Source organism: Erpetoichthys calabaricus, chromosome 11 (genome assembly GCF_900747795.2).
Source record: "Erpetoichthys calabaricus chromosome 11, fErpCal1.3, whole genome shotgun sequence".
Taxonomy (NCBI): Eukaryota; Metazoa; Chordata; class Cladistia; order Polypteriformes; family Polypteridae; genus Erpetoichthys; species Erpetoichthys calabaricus.
The window spans coordinates 156645437-156666191 of NC_041404.2; the positions used below are offsets into that span (position 1 = coordinate 156645437).

The 20755-nt window shown below is 35.5% G+C and overlaps 1 protein-coding gene across 2 annotated transcripts in view; it reads left to right on the plus strand.

Annotated features, from left to right (window-relative positions):
- rnf216 (ring finger protein 216) overlaps window positions 1–20755 on the plus strand; it is a 58361-nt gene that overhangs the window by 15596 nt on the left and 22010 nt on the right. For both annotated transcript variants that reach the window (XM_051934124.1, XM_028814401.2), the window contains exons 7-19: window positions 2815–3204; window positions 7840–7916; window positions 10516–10588; window positions 10769–11158; window positions 12599–12675; window positions 14627–14729; window positions 16343–16501; window positions 16731–16845; window positions 16952–17091; window positions 17213–17263; window positions 17613–17750; window positions 18340–18488; window positions 18782–18860. In XM_051934124.1, coding sequence (XP_051790084.1) covers window positions 2815–3204; window positions 7840–7916; window positions 10516–10588; window positions 10769–11158; window positions 12599–12675; window positions 14627–14729; window positions 16343–16501; window positions 16731–16845; window positions 16952–17091; window positions 17213–17263; window positions 17613–17750; window positions 18340–18488; window positions 18782–18860 — 1941 coding nt within the window. The remainder of the gene's footprint in view (window positions 1–2814; window positions 3205–7839; window positions 7917–10515; window positions 10589–10768; window positions 11159–12598; window positions 12676–14626; window positions 14730–16342; window positions 16502–16730; window positions 16846–16951; window positions 17092–17212; window positions 17264–17612; window positions 17751–18339; window positions 18489–18781; window positions 18861–20755) is intronic.

The window sequence follows — 20755 nt, forward strand, 5'->3', positions numbered from 1 at the left end:
CAGTTTGTTTTTTTCTTTATGGTTCTGTACACTCAGTTATGTTTCTGCATTTATTTGTTTGTCAGTCTTGAAATTAGAGCTGTCCTTTGCCATCATACATATTCTACATTCCAACACATCATACAATACTTCCTGATATGGTTGGTTTTACACATTTTGCGCTAGGAGTGCCCTCAGACCTTTCATCAAAATGTAATATTAGAGAAAGTGAACTTGAGTGAACACAAAATAGTTTGTTTTTTTTTAAACATGTAAAGATGTTTAGTTACAAACTGTGCAGTTCAATATTTGTGCATGGTGCAACATTACCAAAGGCTGAAAAATGCTTCCTGTATCTTGGAGAATCCATGCACTGATAAATTCAAGCCGTTTGAATACCAAATTATGTGAAAAATGCTACTATTTGCCAACTTGTTGTGAATATTGTACATTATAAGGAGGGTCTTTCAGGCAAGTGTTAATTTCTGCAGTATCAGGTACAGGGATATTAAAATCCCAAAAATTTGATAAATGCTTTTTTAATATGAAAATTAATATGAATCTGAATGTATACGTTTACACAGGAATCTTAACTTTTTAATGTCGAGTAACCCAAGATAGGCAAGTTTAATGTTTGTGTTATTCTTGGCAATTTCTGCTAAATATTGCATTGCAAGATCATATGCACCACACTGTGCCTCTAGAATGTATGCTAGCATGACACTAACTCTCCACAATTGATTTCATATTTTATAGTAATGTCCTTCTGTTTGATATTGCATTCTGTTTCTTTTGGTTTTGGCCACTCACTGTGTGCTATCTTCCTGTCACTCTCTTGCTAGCTGTTCTGTGCTAGGGTAAGCATGATGTGGCTGATAAAATAGCTTGACTCTTCACTTCATGTAAAAAGAAATAAAATAAAAAGGAATTGAAACTGTAGACCTGGGTGAACTTTATTCAGCTAAATAAGATGTCTTTTTTTTTTTTGTTTACATATTTATGCAGAGTAAGACTGTTCTTAGTTTACATGTGTGGTACTTGCCAATGGAACCACTGATACAGCTAATGCCATGAAGTAATTGACAGTCTTGCACATGGATCACTCCTTTGAGGGATTCAACAGTCTGAAATGGAGATACTAAAGGAGAGGGCTGTTACGGGTGTTTAGTTTGTTTGGTTTTTTTTTTTGGTTTTTTTCCCCCCCATTTGACCTTTTTGTATGTTAAGTTCCTTGAATGAATAAAGAATTGATCACTAAAGTTGCTGACATTGGCAACTGTCATAAATGACGAGTATTGCTTATTGAGTGTCGTGAACCAAAGTTTTTTTTCTCCTTAGTCTAAAAACCCATACTGCATATGCTTATCTTGGTTACACTTATAGTACGCTTTCTCTGTCTCTCTCTCCACTTTGTTTGCTGGTCACTTGACTGTAGCCCTACTGCTACTTCCTTGCCTGGTGCAACTGCCAGTGAGGAAGCATTTACTGGATTAATATATTCTGTTGGTGTATGTCATTAGAGTGCACACAATGGAGTTTGTCAAGGAGGCTATGTTTGAACTTTTTCTTCATAAAGTGCACTATGATTTGGGGTACAGGTAGGATGGGAGTGGGGCATAGATTTGAAAACCCCCACCTACTAACCACTTTTGAGCCTGTAATTGGTTAAATGTTTGAAGGTTTTTTTACTTGTTTCTTGGTTTCTGCACCAGAACCAAGAATGTAGGAGCTGCAAGACTGTAGAACTAAAAATTGTGCCTCACATCAACCCTTTTTGTTCAAGTGAAGTGCACAAACTTTAAGCATTTTTCTCCTAAAGTCAGTATAATCACAAAATTTAAAGTCCATTTAGTCCCACATTTTCTGCTTATGTTTTTTCCCACAAAGCCACAACAGTAAATGGTTACTCTCAAATCAAACCAATGCCAAAATTTATACTGGAAAGCAGCCATACCACATGCACTTCAGAATAGGGTAATCCACCTGAAGATAAGCATGTTTGCGCCTGGCCAGTACTTGGATGGTAGACCATGTAGAACAAGCTTGGGTTGTCCCTGGAAGAGGTGTTGGGAAAAGTCAATGGGGTTTATGTGTAGATCCCTATGCCTTAGTGCAGCAATGAGGACACTTTGCTGTAAAAATGGGGCTGTCCTTTGGGTGAGACGTAACAATGAGGTCCTGACTATCTATGGTCATTAAAGATCCCTGGGCATCCTTCGTAAACAGCAGGGCATATCTTGATGTCAGGGCTAAATTGCCCTCCATGGCCTAGTCATTCTTGCCTCTTAATCATCCCCATCTCTAACTGCCCATTTCTCTCACCCCTTAGCCACCTATAGCTAATGTGTGGTGAGCATACTGGTGCAAAATGGCTGCTGTTGCATCATCCAGATGGGTGCTGCACCTTGGTGTTGGGTGAAGTGATTCCCCCCTCTCTACATCACACAATTTGAGTAGTGAGAAAAGCCATCTATAAATATGAATAATTATTAAGGACTCCCCAAATGAGCAAATATTGCCGTATGTAAGCTTTTTCAAGCATAAAATCCTCATCTCAACTCTATTGTTCTGCTTTAGCTGTCATCTTCACTTACTGCACACATTTCTGGTCATTCTAACATTTGCAGCTATAGTTGTTGTGGTTGATTTCTCATTTGACACACAGTGAAATGCTCAAGGTTGGCAAGTTGGTGTCCATATTGAGCTGTTCAAATTGTAATCTTTAATTGGGGTTATGACAGATGTGACATCATCTGGGTTGCTGAGATAACTGATGCTAAACCTAGAATTTTGTTTGCTGTATAAAGTGTATAATTTTTTTTTTTTTTTTTTTAGGTAATTTGTGAAACGAATTTTCACAAAGCATCTCAACCAGAGATTTTTCCCAATGGTAAAACATCCCCACATGATCAAACAAAGAATCCTGTCCTTGTTTTGAGGAGAAGAATGCTTGAAGATCGTCACAGAATTACAGAGGCAAAGAACCTCAGTAATGTTGATGTTAACCATAATTCAATACCTGCATCAACAGCAATCCCTGTGTCCCCTCATGTACCAAAAAATACAGGCGACTCTAAAACATCCACTTTGGCTCTGGCAGCAGATGATGAGATTCCAGGTCCATCCATTCTAAATAAACTGGCCAAGAATGATGGTGGTGATGAGGAGGAAAATGGTGCTTTTGGTTATGACCATGAACTTAACAGGTCACTAATAAAAGAAACAGTGAGTATGTCCAATGAATAACTGCCTAAAGCAGATTGTAATTTAGTTTTTGTCTATCAAAGTGCAATCCCCCATTTCCTCTAAAGTGTGTTATCTTTTGTGTAAAAATTTCTGTTCATGGAGCTCAAATGAAAATTGTTTTGAATAATCAATCATAATCATATTTCTTTTCATATGGGGGGGGGGGGTGTTTTTGTTAAGGTCTGCCTTTCAAAAGTAGACATGATTATCTTTGCACTCTTAAAATTTTTTTTTTTTTTTTGGTTTTGTGCCCTCCCTCACCATAACCTATCGTCTATGGGGAGGACTGGAATCTTTAGATTCAACAAAAATGTGTATCTCCAGTTTTTGGTGGACCTCTGACATTTTAGGGTCCACCAATACCGAAAACAGTTACCTCAATGATGGGTGTCTGTCTGTCTGTGTCACAATTTCTTGAGGACAGTCTAGAACTAAAATGGCTGGACGGAAAAATGCCAAACCCGAAACTTAAGCCTATTATGTGATGACAATGTGCAGATTAGTTTTTGAGCCAAAATGTGCAAGAGAAAGAGGCACTCTAGAGGAACTCTCAAATACCATAACTCTAAGGTTTTAAAATATCCATATTTGATGAATATGAATGAGTCGGGTTATGTAATGGTAAAGTATCACAGGAAATGAGGCTTTGAAGTTCTTTATATATGCTTTAGACCAAAAATAAAGTGTAATAATTTAAGAACCCTTGGAAAACAAATGGTTATGAATACCAAAAAATACATTGTGCATTTCTTTTGTAAAATTGCGGTCCACGTTCATTTTACCCATCTTAGGTTTTTTGTTTTTTTTTTTGTTTTTGGAAAATGTGTGCTTAATATGTGGAAAATTTTAAAGTACAATAGTAATGGTCATGTTTGGTAAGAACTACATGAATCAACACCTAAAGTAACAAAAATGACAGCAAAATATTGAACTAAACAAGGAAGGTTCAAGTAACAATAAAAAATGCATATTAGGTGGGAATTTAATATAATCTGTGTGATTTAATGTGTATGTGTAAATATGCATAATATAAGGAAAAATGTAAATATATTTAAATGGAATAGTCAAAAGGGTGATCAGCTGTGAATCGGAAGGTTGCTAGAAGTTTTTTTTTTTTTTTGTTTTTTTTGCTTTTTGGGCTGTCATTTAAATACTTTGGAGAATAGCAAGCAAATAAGTCTTGAACAAACAGCATGCCTTGTTTATAAAGCGAAATACTGTGTAGATGGTTGGAAATATTGTCAAATCTTGAAAGCAAAGGCTTGCAGTAAAAAGAACCTTTCTGAATTAAGCAGTTTTAAAAGGGATCAGTGCTAGTGGTTCTGCTTTTTTGAATTTGTTACATTTTTCCACATGATTTATATAATGTAAATAAATTTAATCTGGCCCAAATCTGCAAAGTCTGAACTCTGCCTAGGTCAATGCACAATATTTGGGGTGACTCTATTTGATTGTCATGTATTGCACGAACTTGCATTGGTCAAACTTGGTAATACAGTACATTTTATGAGACACTTCTGCTGTTTAAAATTGTGTTGTTGATGAACCTCAGGGGCACAGATGGAAGATAATTAAGAATACATTTCACAGGAAAAGGTAAAAGTGTGTGTCTGTGTGTGTGAACTTTAGATATGTGGAATACATTATCAAGCAGTATAGTGGATATTTGTACTTTGGGGACCTTTTACAACTTTAACTTGAGGAACAATTTGCAAAAGTCGGGTGAATTGGGATTGTCAAATCAAATCATTTCCAAGTAAATTAAAATTCTTTCTTGCATATCTCCAAAGAGCAGTTGACAATAAAACAATATCAACAAAAGACACATACTCGGTTATCATATTGTTCTTATGATTGATTTAATCTTTAATTATCTGGTTTGTTTTTCTAAGGCATAGAGTGTTTTATATGTCATAAAAAGAAGGTGGGTGTCTAATCTGTGCTACCTTCACCACCATCTGTAGTGGTTACTGATCTTGAGACGAATAGGTGCTGTGACATAATGTGATGTAGCCAGTGAGGGTGGCATCACCTTTGTACCTGTAGAAGTTCATAAGAACAGATGGAGAAATCTGAGCTGTCCTCCGACATCTACAGAAGCAGAGGCATTGATGAGCCTTCTTGATGAGAGTGGAAAAGTGCAATGCCCACTTCAGTTTATCCATGAACAAAATAATAAAAAAAAAGATGTCTGTGTGCAGACGCATGTAATACGTTGTCACTCTCTGAAGCCAAGAGTCTCAAACTGCTGTATAATGTCGGGCTGAAATTCTTGTTCTCGTAAACTATTCTTGACTTCTTTAACTAATGAAAAGCTATACAGAATTATAATAGGCAAACTCTGATCTGCACCCAATGAATTACTTTAGGCTAGCTAATTTTGCATTTCATGTATGTTATGTGCTATTAATAAAAATGTAATGATGCAGAATCGGCAGTGAACATTGGCAAACCCTTTCCTCTTTTTAGTGTCTCCAAGATCAAACAATAGTACATTTAACATTGGCATAATTCTGATGCAATACATAATGTATTAATAATTAAAAAAAAAAAAAAAAAAAAACATTTTTAACAAAGGAGAACTGTAACCAATTAATCCTTCCCAGAGTCTGATGGCTAATTATAGTGTTTAAAATATACCACAGTTCTGTACAGAAAGTCCATGCTATAGCAATGTAAGACACACCGTATATTTGGCTGGAGATGGATAATTTGGTGGGTATTATAGCTTGTTTCCTATACTCCTACTCTTCAACTATGGATAGTTAACAATTTTTACTTGATTCGCCATTATGAAAAGGTTGCTTCAGAGTATTCTAATCTATAAGCTGCAACTTACAGTGGTGTGAAAAACTATTTGCCCCCTTCCTGATTTCTTATTCTTTTGCATGTTTGTCACAGAAAATGTTTCTGATCATCAAACACATTTAACCATTAGTCAAATATAACACAAGTAAACACAAAATGCAGTTTGTAAATGGTGGTTTTTATTATTTAGGGAGAAAAAAAAATCCAAACCTACATGGCCCTGTGTGAAAAAGTAATTGCCCCCTGAACCTAATAACTGGTTGGGCCACCCTTAGCAGCAATAACTGCAATCAAGCGTTTGCGATAACTTGCAATGAGTCTTTTACAGCGCTCTGGAGGAATTTTGGCCCACTCATCTTTGCAAAATTGTTGTAATTCAGCTTTATTTGAGGGTTTTCTAGCATGAACCGCCTTTTTAAGGTCATGCCATAGCATCTCAATTGGATTCAGGTCAGGACTTTGACTAGGCCACTCCAAAGTCTTCATTTTGTTTTTCTTCAGCCATTCAGAGGTGGATTTGCTGGTGTGTTTTGGGTCATTGTCCTGTTGCAGCATCCAAGATCGCTTCAGCTTGAGTTGACGAACAGATGGCCGGACATTCTCCTTCAGGATTTTTTGGTAGACAGTAGAATTCATGGTTCCATCTATCACAGCAAGCCTTCCAGGTCCTGAAGCAGCAAAACAACCCCAGACCATCACACTACCACCACCATATTTTACTGTTGGTATGATGTTCTTTTTCTGAAATGCTGTGTTCCTTTTACGCCAGATGTAACGGGACATTTGCCTTCCAAAAAGTTCAACTTTTGACTCATCAGTCCACAAGGTATTTTCTCAAAAGTCTTGGCAATCATTGAGATGTTTCTTAGCAAAATTGAGACGAGCCCTAATGTTCTTTTTGCTTAACAGTGGTTTGCGTCTTGGAAATCTGCCATGCAGGCCGTTTTTGCCCAGTCTCTTTCTTATGGTGGAGTCGTGAACACTGACCTTAATTGAGGCAAGTGAGGCCTGCAGTTCTTTAGACGTTGTCCTTGGGTCTTTTGTGACCTCTCGGATGAGTCGTCTCTGCGCTCTTGGGGTAATTTTGGTCGGCCGGCCACTCCTGGGAAGGTTCACCACTGTTCCATGTTTTTGCCATTTGTGGATAATGGCTCTCACTGTGGTTCGCTGGAGTCCCAAAGCTTTAGAAATGGCTTTATAACCTTTACCAGACTGATAGATCTCAATTACTTCTGTTCTCATTTGTTCCTGAATTTCTTTGGATCTTGGCATGATGTCTAGCTTTTGAGGTGCTTTTGGTCTACTTCTCTGTGTCAGGCAGCTCCTATTTAAGTGATTTCTTGATTGAAACAGGTGTGGCAGTAATCAGGCCTGGGGGTGGCTACGGAAATTGAACTCAGGTGTGATACACCACAGTTAGGTTATTTTTTAACAAGGGGGCAATTACTTTTTCACACAGGGCCATGTAGGTTTGGATTTTTTTTCTCCCTAAATAATAAAAACCATCATTTAAAAACTGCATTTTGTGTTTACTTGTGTTATATTTGACTAATGGTTAAATGTGTTTGATGATCAGAAACATTTTGTGTGACAAACATGCAAAAGAATAAGAAATCAGGAAGAGGGCAAATAGTTTTTCACACCACTGTATAAAATACAGAAGTCCAGTGTAACTGCAACAGTTACAGCAATGCAAGTGCTATGTTGTGGCAACATATATAACATAATATACATTGTGTGAGTGTGTGGTGATTTATTTATTGTTTTTTAATAGTTTTAAAGTTGATCTTTATTCTGCTTTTTCAGGCAGAGCTCTTTCCTGATGTAGATGTGTCCTTTGTTGAAGACCTCATTCAGATGCAGGGATTTACTGATTTGAATGAGTATGCATTTTCCCCTTATTTTAAATTTAGCTGAAATGCTTTTATTACCTTTTTAAGATCCTCTTCATGTTTAGTATGCTTGCATGGCCTCATGGATGCAGTAATTATTTCTTGTGCCTCTGCAGCATTTGTGTTGTACTTGTTTTGGCTTTCCTTTTATATGGTTTACATTACAGCTGAAGCTGTGTTGTCCGTGCTTTTCTTGGATTTTTTTTTTATTTTTATTGCTATTATTGGAAGACTATTTGACACAGCACAGCCCCACACCTTTTCCTTTGGTCTGTTACCATTGTTTTCTGTCTTTCACCAGTTGTTCTTTAGTGACATTGTAACTGTTTTGTCTGAAATCAGAAATCCAAAGTGAACTTCTGACTTTTTTGAGAAGAGTACTGCTTCTATAGTCTATGAATAAGTTAGCATGTTTTTACAAACTGGTTTTGGTAATGCTGTCCATAATATATATGTTAAAGTGTGTAACATCTACTGCAAAAGTTTTGTATTGCAGCAGAAGCCTTTGCTGATCAAGGTGCAAGTACTCAATGGACGGATACTTTTTACTGGCAAAAGTGGCATGTTGCACAATGGTTAATTTGTAAAGGAAACCTATTTCCAATAGTACTGTGCTTAACCATTTAGGATGCAAAGTGGCTTGGAAACTTTACCATTTCTTCATTTTAATGCCTAGCATTTTAACAAATTTAAATCTCTATATATAAAATAGAGACCATGAATTATTTGCCTGGAAATGTTAGTTAAACTTATGATTACGAAGATTCATTTACATGGTCTCTGGGGAAAATTTACCATAAGAGATTCTGATTTAGACTGGGATAATTTAAACTCCTTATTATGCATTTTATCCTTGGGTAACGTTGCCCAGAATACCATTTGTTACTCTTGCAGTATGATCAGTGGATTATCAGTAGATGAAAGTTGTGTGATCAGATTAGTGGAAGTGGTCTAGTGCAGTAGTTTTTGACAAGTGAACTATTTCTTTGTGGCCCAGTTGTTCACCCTTGGAGTTTTGAGCAATTTGATTACCGTTCAGTCCTCCCCCCCCCCCCCCCCCCCCCCCCCCTTGGAGTTTTGACTGGCTCAATCAGTTAACATTAGATAGTAGAGTGGGCCACTTCAGGATTTACTACTGGAACAGCTCTGTGGACCAGAGATTAATTTTCAAGTCAACTTTTCATAGACAGGCAGTAGATAATAACAACTTTGATACTCTTGCCATGCCTGAAATTTCAGACTAACAAATTTCTATGGACTAGTGCAGGTCCATGGACCATTGGATGGGAAACACTAGTATATTACATACAGTATATTGTGCTTGCCAAAATATAAGGGGTATTCAGAAAGTCTTGAGCCTTTCAAAGATAACATACTAGAACCACCAATCTTATTCACTCATGCCTATTTTACATAGTCGCAGTCATGACTGATGCATTTTTTTTTTTTCAGGCACTAGTCAAATAATCATGCAGTATTACCCTCTTTGAATTTGTCCATCTTCCACTTCAGTTTCAGTGAGCTCATTGCAAGTTTCAAAAACTTACCTCACAAAGGTTCTTTGATTTTTTTTTCTCCTGGGCAGGGTGCTAAGTCAGGGGAATAGAGTGGGTGCTCTGCCAACTCAACACCAGACTGCTGAATGGTGGCCATGACCACTTTCCTTCCTTCCAAAAGAAAAAAAATGTCATGTTGTGTTTTGTGTGTGTTTTTTTTTTTTTTTTTTTTTTTTTTTGTTTTCGATGCAGTAAAGGATATAGCACTTTATTTGTCCCAAAGGTAAACGGTTTCCTTTTTCAGAAGCTCAAGAAATATAACAATCTTAATCTCCCTCAAACACACACAAGAATTACTAATAAGAAAAGAACGTTGAACTTGGCTAAAGATTAGAGCAGCCCCAATGAGGGATTATAAAGGCAAATTGTAGGTAAGAAGGGGCCCTATTAGCATTTTTTGACACGCTATTGCTAAATTTGTTGGCTGAAAGTCCTCCATGCTAATGTGTCAAGAGTGGAGGTGCAGTATTACTCATAATAGCCATCAGTTTCATCATCCTCATCTCCTTCACTGCTACCTCCAACAGGTCAAGAGTGCACCCCATAACTGAAAAATAATTAAATTTCTTATATACAAAATGATTGTGGAATTCCTTAGAGCTCCTCAGTCTTGGCTTGAAGCCATTGGGGCGGTCCAAAGTTCCATTTAGACACATTTATAGGTTTATATCTTACCTGTACCACCTTTTAATTTTTTCTATTCCTAGCTGAAGCTTTATATCTTTAGTTGTTATCTCCATGTGACTTATGTAATCCAGTTATAAAACTGAATGTCTGTTATAGTCAAAATGTTTGGTGCGTTTGTGTTGTGGGTTTGATTCTTCCCAGTGATTCTTAAGGGAGAAGTATGTTTTATGGATGGGTTTTCTAAGTAATAGTCTTTGTTACTATTTTGTGAGTCGCTTCTAATTTTCAGTAGCTATTCATATATACTACCTGATGTTTGCTAAAATATTTACAATAGTAAGGAATTTAAGTAAAAGTTTCACTCAAAGGCTATTCTTGAAGTATAAAATATGTGTCTTTCTTTATAGAATTTGTGCTCATTTGCTTGCATATAATAATTATCCAAAGAACATGCTCCTTGACCAAAATGATACAAAGCAGGTAAGTCTTATGAACAGTCTTGTGTTTTCTTGTTTAGTCATTCTTCCCTTTTGGTAATGGGTTTCAATCTATACTGTATCACCTTGTGTATATTTTAGTCTTTTGTAGCATTTTGTATTCAAATTTCCAAACAAAATTTACAATGATCTTTTTCTTTTGACTTTAACTTTTAAACCACAGCCACTTCGCCGGAATGTTATCCGCCCAGCAAGCCCCTGGACAAGTCTTCCCTCTGGGGAAAGAGTTGCAAAAGATCAAAAACCGAGACAGTTACAGCCTTTTGGAAGAAGAATACTCATTGCACGACGAAGATTTTCAAGGAACACCAATGTAGAGGATTCTTTTGATCCAACTGATAAAGGCAATGAGAGTGCTACACCTTCTACTTCTGCAGAACCTACTGTATTTATTGAAGAAAATTCGCTGAATAGATCGGATGATGACAGAACAGCTTTTGCAGTGGCAACAGATGATGAGAGACCAGGACCTTCCACTCCAAATCGGCAGCCCAGTGATGAAAAAGATTATTCTTTTGGACATGACCTTTTAAGTTCCTTAGTAAAAGAAACAGTAAGTGCAAATGCTACATAAAGGAATGATTTCATTTCAGACCTATGACAAACTTGCTGAACACCCTTGTGTAATGTAATGCCTATAAAACTGTTTTTATTTACAATTCTTGTTAAATTTGCATTATACTTAATGTTGAACGTGTTGGGTCAGTTGCAGAGTACCGGAGATGATGATATACTAGCAGTACCAAAGTACGTAGAACCTGATCCTCCGATCCAAGTGTTTCCATAAACAGTGGAACAAAAACACCAAGTTTAACTATTACACAGCTTGTCTTATTTTGGTTATGTGTTTCTCCTCGGTTTATTGAGCTGGCCATTTGATTGCCAATTAACAGTGGCACACTGGCAGTTAACTTCTCACCCTCTCTGTTAACAACACACATCATCAGATGAATCACATTCATCTTGATTTAAAGGGACCAGACACAGGAGAAAAGTACTTCACATGTAAACTATATACTGTATATTTCTATTTATATATCCTGGGTATAAAGTATTCTGGCATCCAAAAGAGGGCAGGAATGAACAATAAACAAAGGCAAAGGGCTGCAGTGTCTGGCAGGCAACAAGAAGCACAAAGAAAAAGGAATGCAAGGGCTAGAATATCTGATGAAAAGAGACAACGAGGTACAAAGAAAGAAGAATATAAAGCATATTCAGTGAATAAAGGTTTGTAAATGCATGGAATGATTGAAACATTTAAAATTGCACCGTTAAGGTGCTAATTAAAAGATAATTGCAATCCTTAAGTTGCATTAGATCAGCTGTTGTAATTGTTTTTCACTTTAAGTCCAGAAATCCTTACATTGAAATTTAATAATGTTCATATAGTGCAAATATGTGTGTGACATCCTGGGCATTTTTGGGGTCTTCACCTGGTCTTGCTGTAAGTTGTTTTCCAATTGCATTGATAATACAGAGCAGTTATGTGTCCTTCATTATGTGCCAAACCTAAAAGTCCTCAGAGTATAAAATACATAGTGACAGGCTGGACAATATTGGTAAAGAATGTCTCCTCAAACTTCACTCACTCAAACTTCATAGTAGAGCAGCACAAGCTCTGTATAGTTGAATATGGTTCCCATATTTTTTTAATGACCTATAAATAAATGCCTTTTTTATATCTATAACAGTAGGTAATGTTACATGAGTAATTCTGCACACATCAGACAAGTTTAGGTTAGTATGCATCCAGTCTCTGGCTCCAAGAAGCACTTGAGCGACTGTACTTATTCTTAGTCAGCTGCTAGTCTACAGCACTGGAGTATACTGCAACAGCACTAATCCCAAAAGTTAGACTTGTTACAGTGAACACATGCCAAGGCCAGACCAGCATGGAATCATCCCGAGCTCCTAGCACACTGCAACTGACCCATTATATTTATCGGCAATAGAAAATATTTAAAAACTCTTAACTTTGTTTTTGTCTCATCAGGCCAGGCTCTTTCCCGATGTTGAAAATGCATTTATTGAAAACCTTGTTAAGGAACATGGGATGACCGATTTGAATGAGTATGTGTGTATGTATTTTATTTTTGTATCATGAGTGTAAGTTCCTAGGAATTTTTGCATTTTCAGGAATGCACAGGTGCGGAGTACATAATGCACTCAGTAGGCTGATACTTAACAAAGACTGTTGCTACATTTTCAAAAACAAATAAGAGAACTCAACAAATATTTATTCAATAAGCCATAGTGCATTAAATTTATGGATCTTGTTTAAGAAAGAATAAACTTTTTTTTTTTTTTACAACTCCTATATGTTCTGAAATATTTAGCAATATTTAATTGGAAATTCAGTGCAGTCTAATTGTTGGCAAATAAAGTAAATATCTATCTAATCTATGCTTTAAAAATGTTAGGTTCATATATAAATAAATATTTCGGCTGTATCGTAAATCAGTCTGTTTCTTCTTATTAAGCTGCACTAAAGAGCCCCTTTGTATCCATACTGCCACCTTTGCCGCAAGGCAGTGCATAACAATTGTGTTGTGCAGTATGTGGATATTCTGCTCTGCTAGATCTTCCCCAGACAACTGTAAGTGTTATAATTATGAAGCGGAAGCAGCTAGGAGAAATAACAGCTCAGGTACGAAGTGAACATGAAAACTTACAGAGCAGGTCACCAAGTACCGAACCACATGGCAGGTAAATATCACCTATCCTTCCTTCTGGAAGCAACATCAGTATAAGATCTGTGTTAGCATCTTCAAGAAAAGGGTATCCATGGCCTAAGATGACTGTCTGCTGTAGTGGTGTAAAGCAAGTCGCCATTGGACTCTGCAGCAATGGAAACATTGGCCAAAACTGATTTTGTTTTTATTTTTTTACACTTCGCTTCTGCATAATCTGCTATTTAAATATACAACACAAGCTTCTAAAGTGGTATTTTTACAATTAAACTGCAAACCATAGGTGTTACCTGTTCATTTTTATTAACAAAATAAAATTCTGTAGTTTTGAACAACTCCATATTAATGGCCATGGTTTTAGAATGGGATGTCCCATAAGATCATATATGTATCCACATACTTATACGGTCATTTATAATAAGAAAATACCCTAAGATAAAAGTTTAATAATACTATTATAAGTACTGTAACTAGAAATGACTGGTTGTTCAGTCTTAAAATAGCTGGTGTTAACATTCAGTGTATGAGCAACATCTCCCTTTTTCTTTTTGCTTCTCAGTGGTTGAGTGTTTGGTAGTAGTTAATCATGATTACACATCTCATTGTACAGAGTTGTCATCCTGCAGATTAATCAGTTTCTACAGCAGTCATGTGATGCTGAGGGAAGAGATCTGAAACTTTTTTAATTTTACTTCATATTTCCTATATAAAAGGGTTGTGTATAACATTCAGTATCTGAATTATTATTTTAAATTTTTAGATTGGGCTGTGACAGTGGAAAAAACTTTGTAGATGAAATTGCCTTGCATGATTAAAAAGATCATACACATCAAATATGTATGGTACTAGAGTGCCATGTTTTTATTGGAGGTTGTAAAGTTGGTGTTATGATTTTGTATCTTAGGCAAAAAGCAAAGTTTGTCCACTGTTATGCACTGTTCTTCTCTTTTGTATGAGAACAAGACTTCATCCATCTTTAGTTTTGCAACTTTCTGTATTTTTAAATCCAGTCCCTCCAAGTTTTTATTGCCACCTGGTCTTCAAATACAGTTCTTGTTTGGTACTTGGTAAGCACAAGACAGAGCCAATACTGTAGTAAGAATACCTAGGGGTTGGTTTATTGCACCGATGAAAAAGTTCCAACAGCAGTTTTGTTATATACTGCTAGTAAAGCTACAATTACAGGACTTCATTTTCTTATTAATTGGAGAAAGGAAAAAAAAAAAAACTAAGAATAATTAAGTTTGAGGGCAAAACTTCCCTAAACTTGTCGTGTATTATAGAATTATTTTATAGATATTTACTGAACAAGTTTATATTTTTTGTTCTAGGATTTGCAATTATCTCTTGGAAATTCCAGACTATCCAAGAAAAGAGCCATCTGTGATGCAAACCTCAAGTACACTTTTTGAAACTGTTGAAGAGAAAACTGCAGTAAGTGGAAATGTTTTTATTTTAATATGAAATGATTTCAAACCTATGAATCACTTAAGATAAATAATTTGCTGCTTGCTTTGCAACACACTGCAATGGATATCCTTTAATGTGATGCTAGGAAATTGGCTTTATCAGTTGCAGTAAAACTGACAATAGCATCTTGGACCAAAATGCAACCCACACAGTAGTGGAGTGGATGGTGCTGCTGCAACATGAATCTAACATTAAGCCTTTGCCCATGTTGGGTTATAAATGTTATCAAAATCAAAATTTCGTGTGTGTGTGTGCGCTTTGTGTGGTGTTTTCCTTCCTCTTCCCTCTCTCATCCCAAAATGTGCTAGTTAGGTTGATAGGAAATTCTAAATTTTTCCCAAGTGTGTTGGCTATATGATGAATTGGTACCTTGCTCAGGGCTGTGTCCTGCCTTGTGCCCAGTTCCGTTTTGGATATGTTTAGTTATCCAACAACACTAAATTGGATTTGAGAATATTAGGTTATTATGGGGGTAGCATGGTGGCACGATAGTAGTATTGCAGCCTTGCATCAGGGACACCTGGGTTTAAGTACTCTGGTGATGCCCACATTATTTTCCTCCTTGTGCTGTAATTTCCTATGATAGTCCAAAGACATGCAGGTACAGGGGGTTCTAAACTCGCCCCTCATGTGTTAACGTGAGTGTGTTTGTTCACTCTGTGACAGACTGGCACCCTGTCCAGGAACTGTTCTAACTTGTGCCCAATGCCTGCTGGAATAGCTTCTAGCTTCCCCATGAAACTTTCAGAAAAGCAGTGTAGAAAATGGATGGATTGAGGTTATCTTTTGACAAAAAGCTGTTGAATTAAGTGTGCCCTTTTTTTGACAACTAAAGATTAATTATACCACAGCTGTCTTTTGCAGAATACTTGATAATTGGGAGGTGTTTGATAGAGTATCTTATTTTTTTTATTTTTTTTTAAATTTAAGACAAAATATTTTTATATCACATTTTAATGCAAAAACTGTAGCTCAAAGTTCTTTGTAAGAACTTGCAAGTAAAATAAAAATAGAAAGTTCAATGAATAAATAAGTATTAAAAAAAAAATAAATACACTCCTAATACAAATAAGTTCATAAAAGATGAAGTGGAGTCCTTTTAAAATGAATTTAGTAATTTAGACCAGAATTAATTCTAAATCCAAAGCTATAGTCACATGGCCAGGTAAGACAGAAAAATTAAAACTCCAGCCAGTGAGATGCTTAAGAAAAAAACCTGCTATGGTTTTAAGCCCATATGTCTGCTCAGACCACAAAACCTTGCTCTTTCTGTGGAACTCCACAAATGCTGCATTAAATCACCTCTCATATTATAACCCAAAAACACCCAGTTTGAAATATTAATGTGAAGATTCAGAGGATGTATTGGTGCAGTAAGCACCTTGTAGCCTCTGGAAGAAATTTATTTAGTAGTTCTGAAAGTGGAGTTATAGATGCATGTTACTTAAATGCACTTTTAATATGTTTATGGCAAAGCTGAGGTACCTTTTTATAGTTGGTTTTGCCTTAAATCGGGAAATTAATGTTACATATTTAAACCTACTGCATTCCCTAAAATATTTCTTTTTCTCCATCAGAGTCACAATTTGTTTGACTTTATAAATTTGGAAGTTGTCGATCAGTACACACAAATTCAAGCTGCTGACCTTCTCATGGCTGACTTCAAAATGCTAAATAGTCAAGATATCAAATGGGCTCTTCATTCTTTTAAAGGACACTATGCAATTACCCGCAAGGTTAGTGTACAGTTAACTTGTTTTCTAAACATTCATTTAGAGGCCACAGTGGTTTCTTTGTTTTCTGGACAAAATGGTAAAAAAAAAAAAAAAAAAAAACTAAATCACTGTGTTTAGTATGTGCCACCGAAACCTAATTTACATTTTCAACTTTTCATACCTGTGTTTTAATTTTATTCATTTAACACATGTTGAAAAAGAGCTTTTCACTTGTTACACTATGTTGCAGGCCTTATCTGAAGCAATTAAGAAGTGGCAAAGAACACCTTCTGAAGATGAAGCAAAACCAAAGAGAAGGAAAAAGATGAATTCACATTCATTCATGGACTTCAGTTTTACAAATGGTAAATGAACCAAAGTATTTTAATAACTTTTTTTTATTAATGGATGTTTACTAGTGGAGAGAAGTGTGTTTTTGTTCTTATGTTTTGAATGGCTTTCTTGATATAGGCGCTGTTACATTTCAGAGGCGTATGTATTTTTTGGAAAATAAGAGGCGGTACTGGAAATCGTATAATAGAAAATCTTTGCATCCATCATTACAAAAAGAAATTGCCTTTTATGAACAAAAACTAAAAGAAAAAGCAGAGGTAGGTCATTATACACTTTTCAGGTGTCAAGTTAAATGTTACTTTTAGAAGTGTTTTTTAAAAAAAAAATATTGCTTGTGGTTTTTAGTTTTTGTAAGATTTTTTTTTTTTTTTTTTTAAGCATGAAGATTTCTTGCTTGCTTTGCAAGTGAATGAGGAAGAATACCAGAAGGTAAGGTTAAATTCGCAAAACTCACCCTATATATGTACTTTAAGAAAGACTAACATTTTAATGTTCAGCTGATGCCAAATTTTGCCAAAAGTGACCTAATACTGCAAAAGTGGTCCGGTACTTCCTAGTACTTTGACTATTTGTAGCTTTTTTTTTGCGGAGTCTAGACTTACAATTATCTGTAATTCATGGTCTAGTATTGCATTGCGATTTCCCAATATCTGCTTTAACACAAGAAATTTGACTACTTTTTAGGCACACAATTTTGCCATAGAAATTTTTCAAATCTGGTCTACCCTTTTATTGTAACAGAATACCTTTTTCTTATAATATGGAGCTCTTATTTCAGGATGGCCAGATGATTGAATGTCGTTGTTGTTTCGGAGACTTTGCATTTGAAGAGCTCACACAGTGTGTTGAAGGACATCTCTTCTGCAAGGAATGCTTAGTGAAGTATGCTCAAGAGGCAGTGTTTGGTTCAGGAAAGGTAGGTAAACCATAAAATGTTTAGTTAGGATATCCTTTGCATTTGTTTATACAGGAAAGGGGAAATTTAGGAAAATTTTAATGTTTGTATGGTATGCCATGATGTTAATTTATACATGAGGGAGGAAATGGTTTATAGATGTTTAGCAGGTAACGATCTGTCCCTAGTCTATAAATTCCGATGCCTGTGCACATGTTATGTTGAATGCGTCTGAATTTTCAGATAATACAACAATTTCCACTCCTTGCCAGTGTTTGTTTACTGAAGTTGCTCTTATAAAGTAAAACTTAAGGTCAATTTTACAATCCATTTCAGTTTGTCTTTTAAGCTGGAAGTATCAAGAACACTCCTATATGAAGCGCTTTCAGAGTAACCATCATGCTAGTTGTTTAATTATGTGGGGGTGTTATTTATATCTCTATTTTCTATATCCAGTTTTTTTTTTATTTAAATTTCCCTTCATTTGTTTGAAGTATGAACATAAATGAATGTTACAAATGTTACATAAATATCACGTTTATAGGCAACCTACATTCAAGTCTTTGAGTTTTAAAACTTTTTTTTTTTTTTGCTTTTTGTCTTTATTCAGTCAGAACTTAGCTGCATGGAGTCAAACTGTACCTGTTCATTTCCAACAAGTGAGCTTGAAAAGGTGCTTCCAGAGAACATTCTTCAAAAATACTATGAAAGACAAGCAGAGGAAGCAATTGCAGCAACTTGTGGAGAAGAACTTGTCTGGTAACATTTAGTTCAAAAGATTTTTAATGTTTGGTATATTAAAAACTAAAAACTCTTAATTCTGTGATTTTTAATAGAAATGTAATTTGCTCATACCAAAAGTTAAGGTGAAATGCTACTTCAAAGGAATGTTATTTATTAAGATATGCATCTTTTCATCTGTGTACACAAATTTGTGTTGTCCTTCTATTTAATCTTAGATTGTTTCCTATTTCGGTATAGGTATATAGACTGATTCTATCTTTAACTTTTTATTTATGTTCCACATCTTGCCTTTGTGTTTTCCTTTCCAGGTGCCCCTCTTGCAACTTCCCTGCTTTGTTGGATAAGGAGGCATTAATGTTCAGTTGCCCTAATCCCCGCTGTCGAAAGGTAAGCACCACATTCAAAGTCATGTATGTATGTATGTACGTATGTATATATGTAAGTTTTGAGATATTCTGCCTTTTTTATAAAAGAATAACAAACTGGAGCATTCAGCCATTACCCTAGTTCACATGTTGCTTATAAATGTTCACAGAATTTGCTACATTTTAAAATCTTGATTTGAAAAGGCATGGAAAGTTTCTTTACCTCTCTCTCATTTTTGGATCCTATTTCTAGTGCTTGGAGCAAACAGATGTGAGTAAATTTTGCTGCCAAGTACATTTTTCAGTTTCCCACTAGATGGAGACATTGGATTGTATATAACAAAATTTAAATTGCCTGTAAGATTTGATTGATAGATAGATAGATAGATAGATTGGTTTATTTTGCTTACTTTGAACTGTTTTGGCAAACCTCACAAAATCAAGAATCTTTCCTCTTTTTCATTTTGTTATTTTATGAGTTACAAAGCGGTTTCATCTTTTAGTCTAGACTTTCAAAATTTAAAATATGAAGCATATTTCTTCATTGACTTTCATTGCCCCTTGCAGTGAATCTGGTTTTACTATTGTGCAGACTATAGGCAATTTCAAAGCACTTCAGGTATATTAAATCATCAGCACTATATAGGCACTAAACCAACATGGATTTTTTTTCTACTTTAAAATAATTGGGTCAATTTACTAAGTCTGTGTAAGCAAGAAAATTGGAAGGAGTTGTTTCTTCAGAAATAACACTGGTGATTTGAGGGTACAGTATAATTTCGTAAATATATACATTTACTTTTGTAAATTTTATAATGTAAAATGCCAGCAGTATTTAAGGTGTGTATCAGTTATAGCAAGAACACAGACAAGTATACGGTATTAATGATGTACTGAGCTATAGTGGTAATTTTAAGTTTCCAGCTAAACAATTGTACAGTATTAAGTCAGACATGAACTAATACAGAATAAAACTGAATAAATTGAACATTGGCATTCTTATTCTCCCTTATAATTTTAAGTGCTATTTGTTGTATAGGAGTGTTTTGTCTGAATTTATTTTTCTTGTGTTCATATGGAATTTAGTTATTTGACTTATGGGATTGATCGCATAATTAAAAAAAATAATGTTTAGGAGATTCATTTTGTTAACCTTTATGAAATGGCTTTCTTTGGCAGTTTTAATCTAAGACAGATATTTTAAATGTTTGTAAATAAAATGCCTTTTGCAGCTTGTAATGCGATGATAGATAGGCCGCACCAAGTTAGCATCTGTGCACCTTGGCATAGTCTGGATGTGTCCCAAACTGTACTGGAGGTATGTATTAATTGTTTGTTTGTTTAGCTCATTGGTGTAGAGATTCTTTCCAGAATATCCCATAACTACTTGGCTGGATTCAGAACATAAAGCATATCAAAGGGTCATAACAGTGATTTTATTTGTTTGATACTTCTGTTAATTCTTGTCAACTAGTGTTTAAAGTCATGTTCACCCAATGCCAGTACCTTGAGACAGAGGCCTGGCTTTAGGATGTATGGTATCCTTGGCAGAGCAAGGCACCCAGGAGGTGCTTGGCAGAATTTTAGCCTAGTATCTATGTTGGTGGTCACTGACAACAAATCCTTAATTCTACCTAAATAGTTTTATGAGATGGAGAAGTATAGTGTATCCTAACGTCATCAAGTACAAGGCAAGAACCAATCTTCTATAGGAGTTTGCTATAGAAATCTTCAATAAATTGAAACCTTTGTTTTTGCATTCAGTTCTATGCCATTTAAAGTTGTTGCTTTGGAATATACTTGATTCACAAAATGCACTCCCCTAGTGTAGTTGTAAAGAACAATAAGGTTAAATGTTTAAAAATTCCACTTCCAAAGTTGATATGCTACCAACAACTGTTATCAACTCTCTGCCAT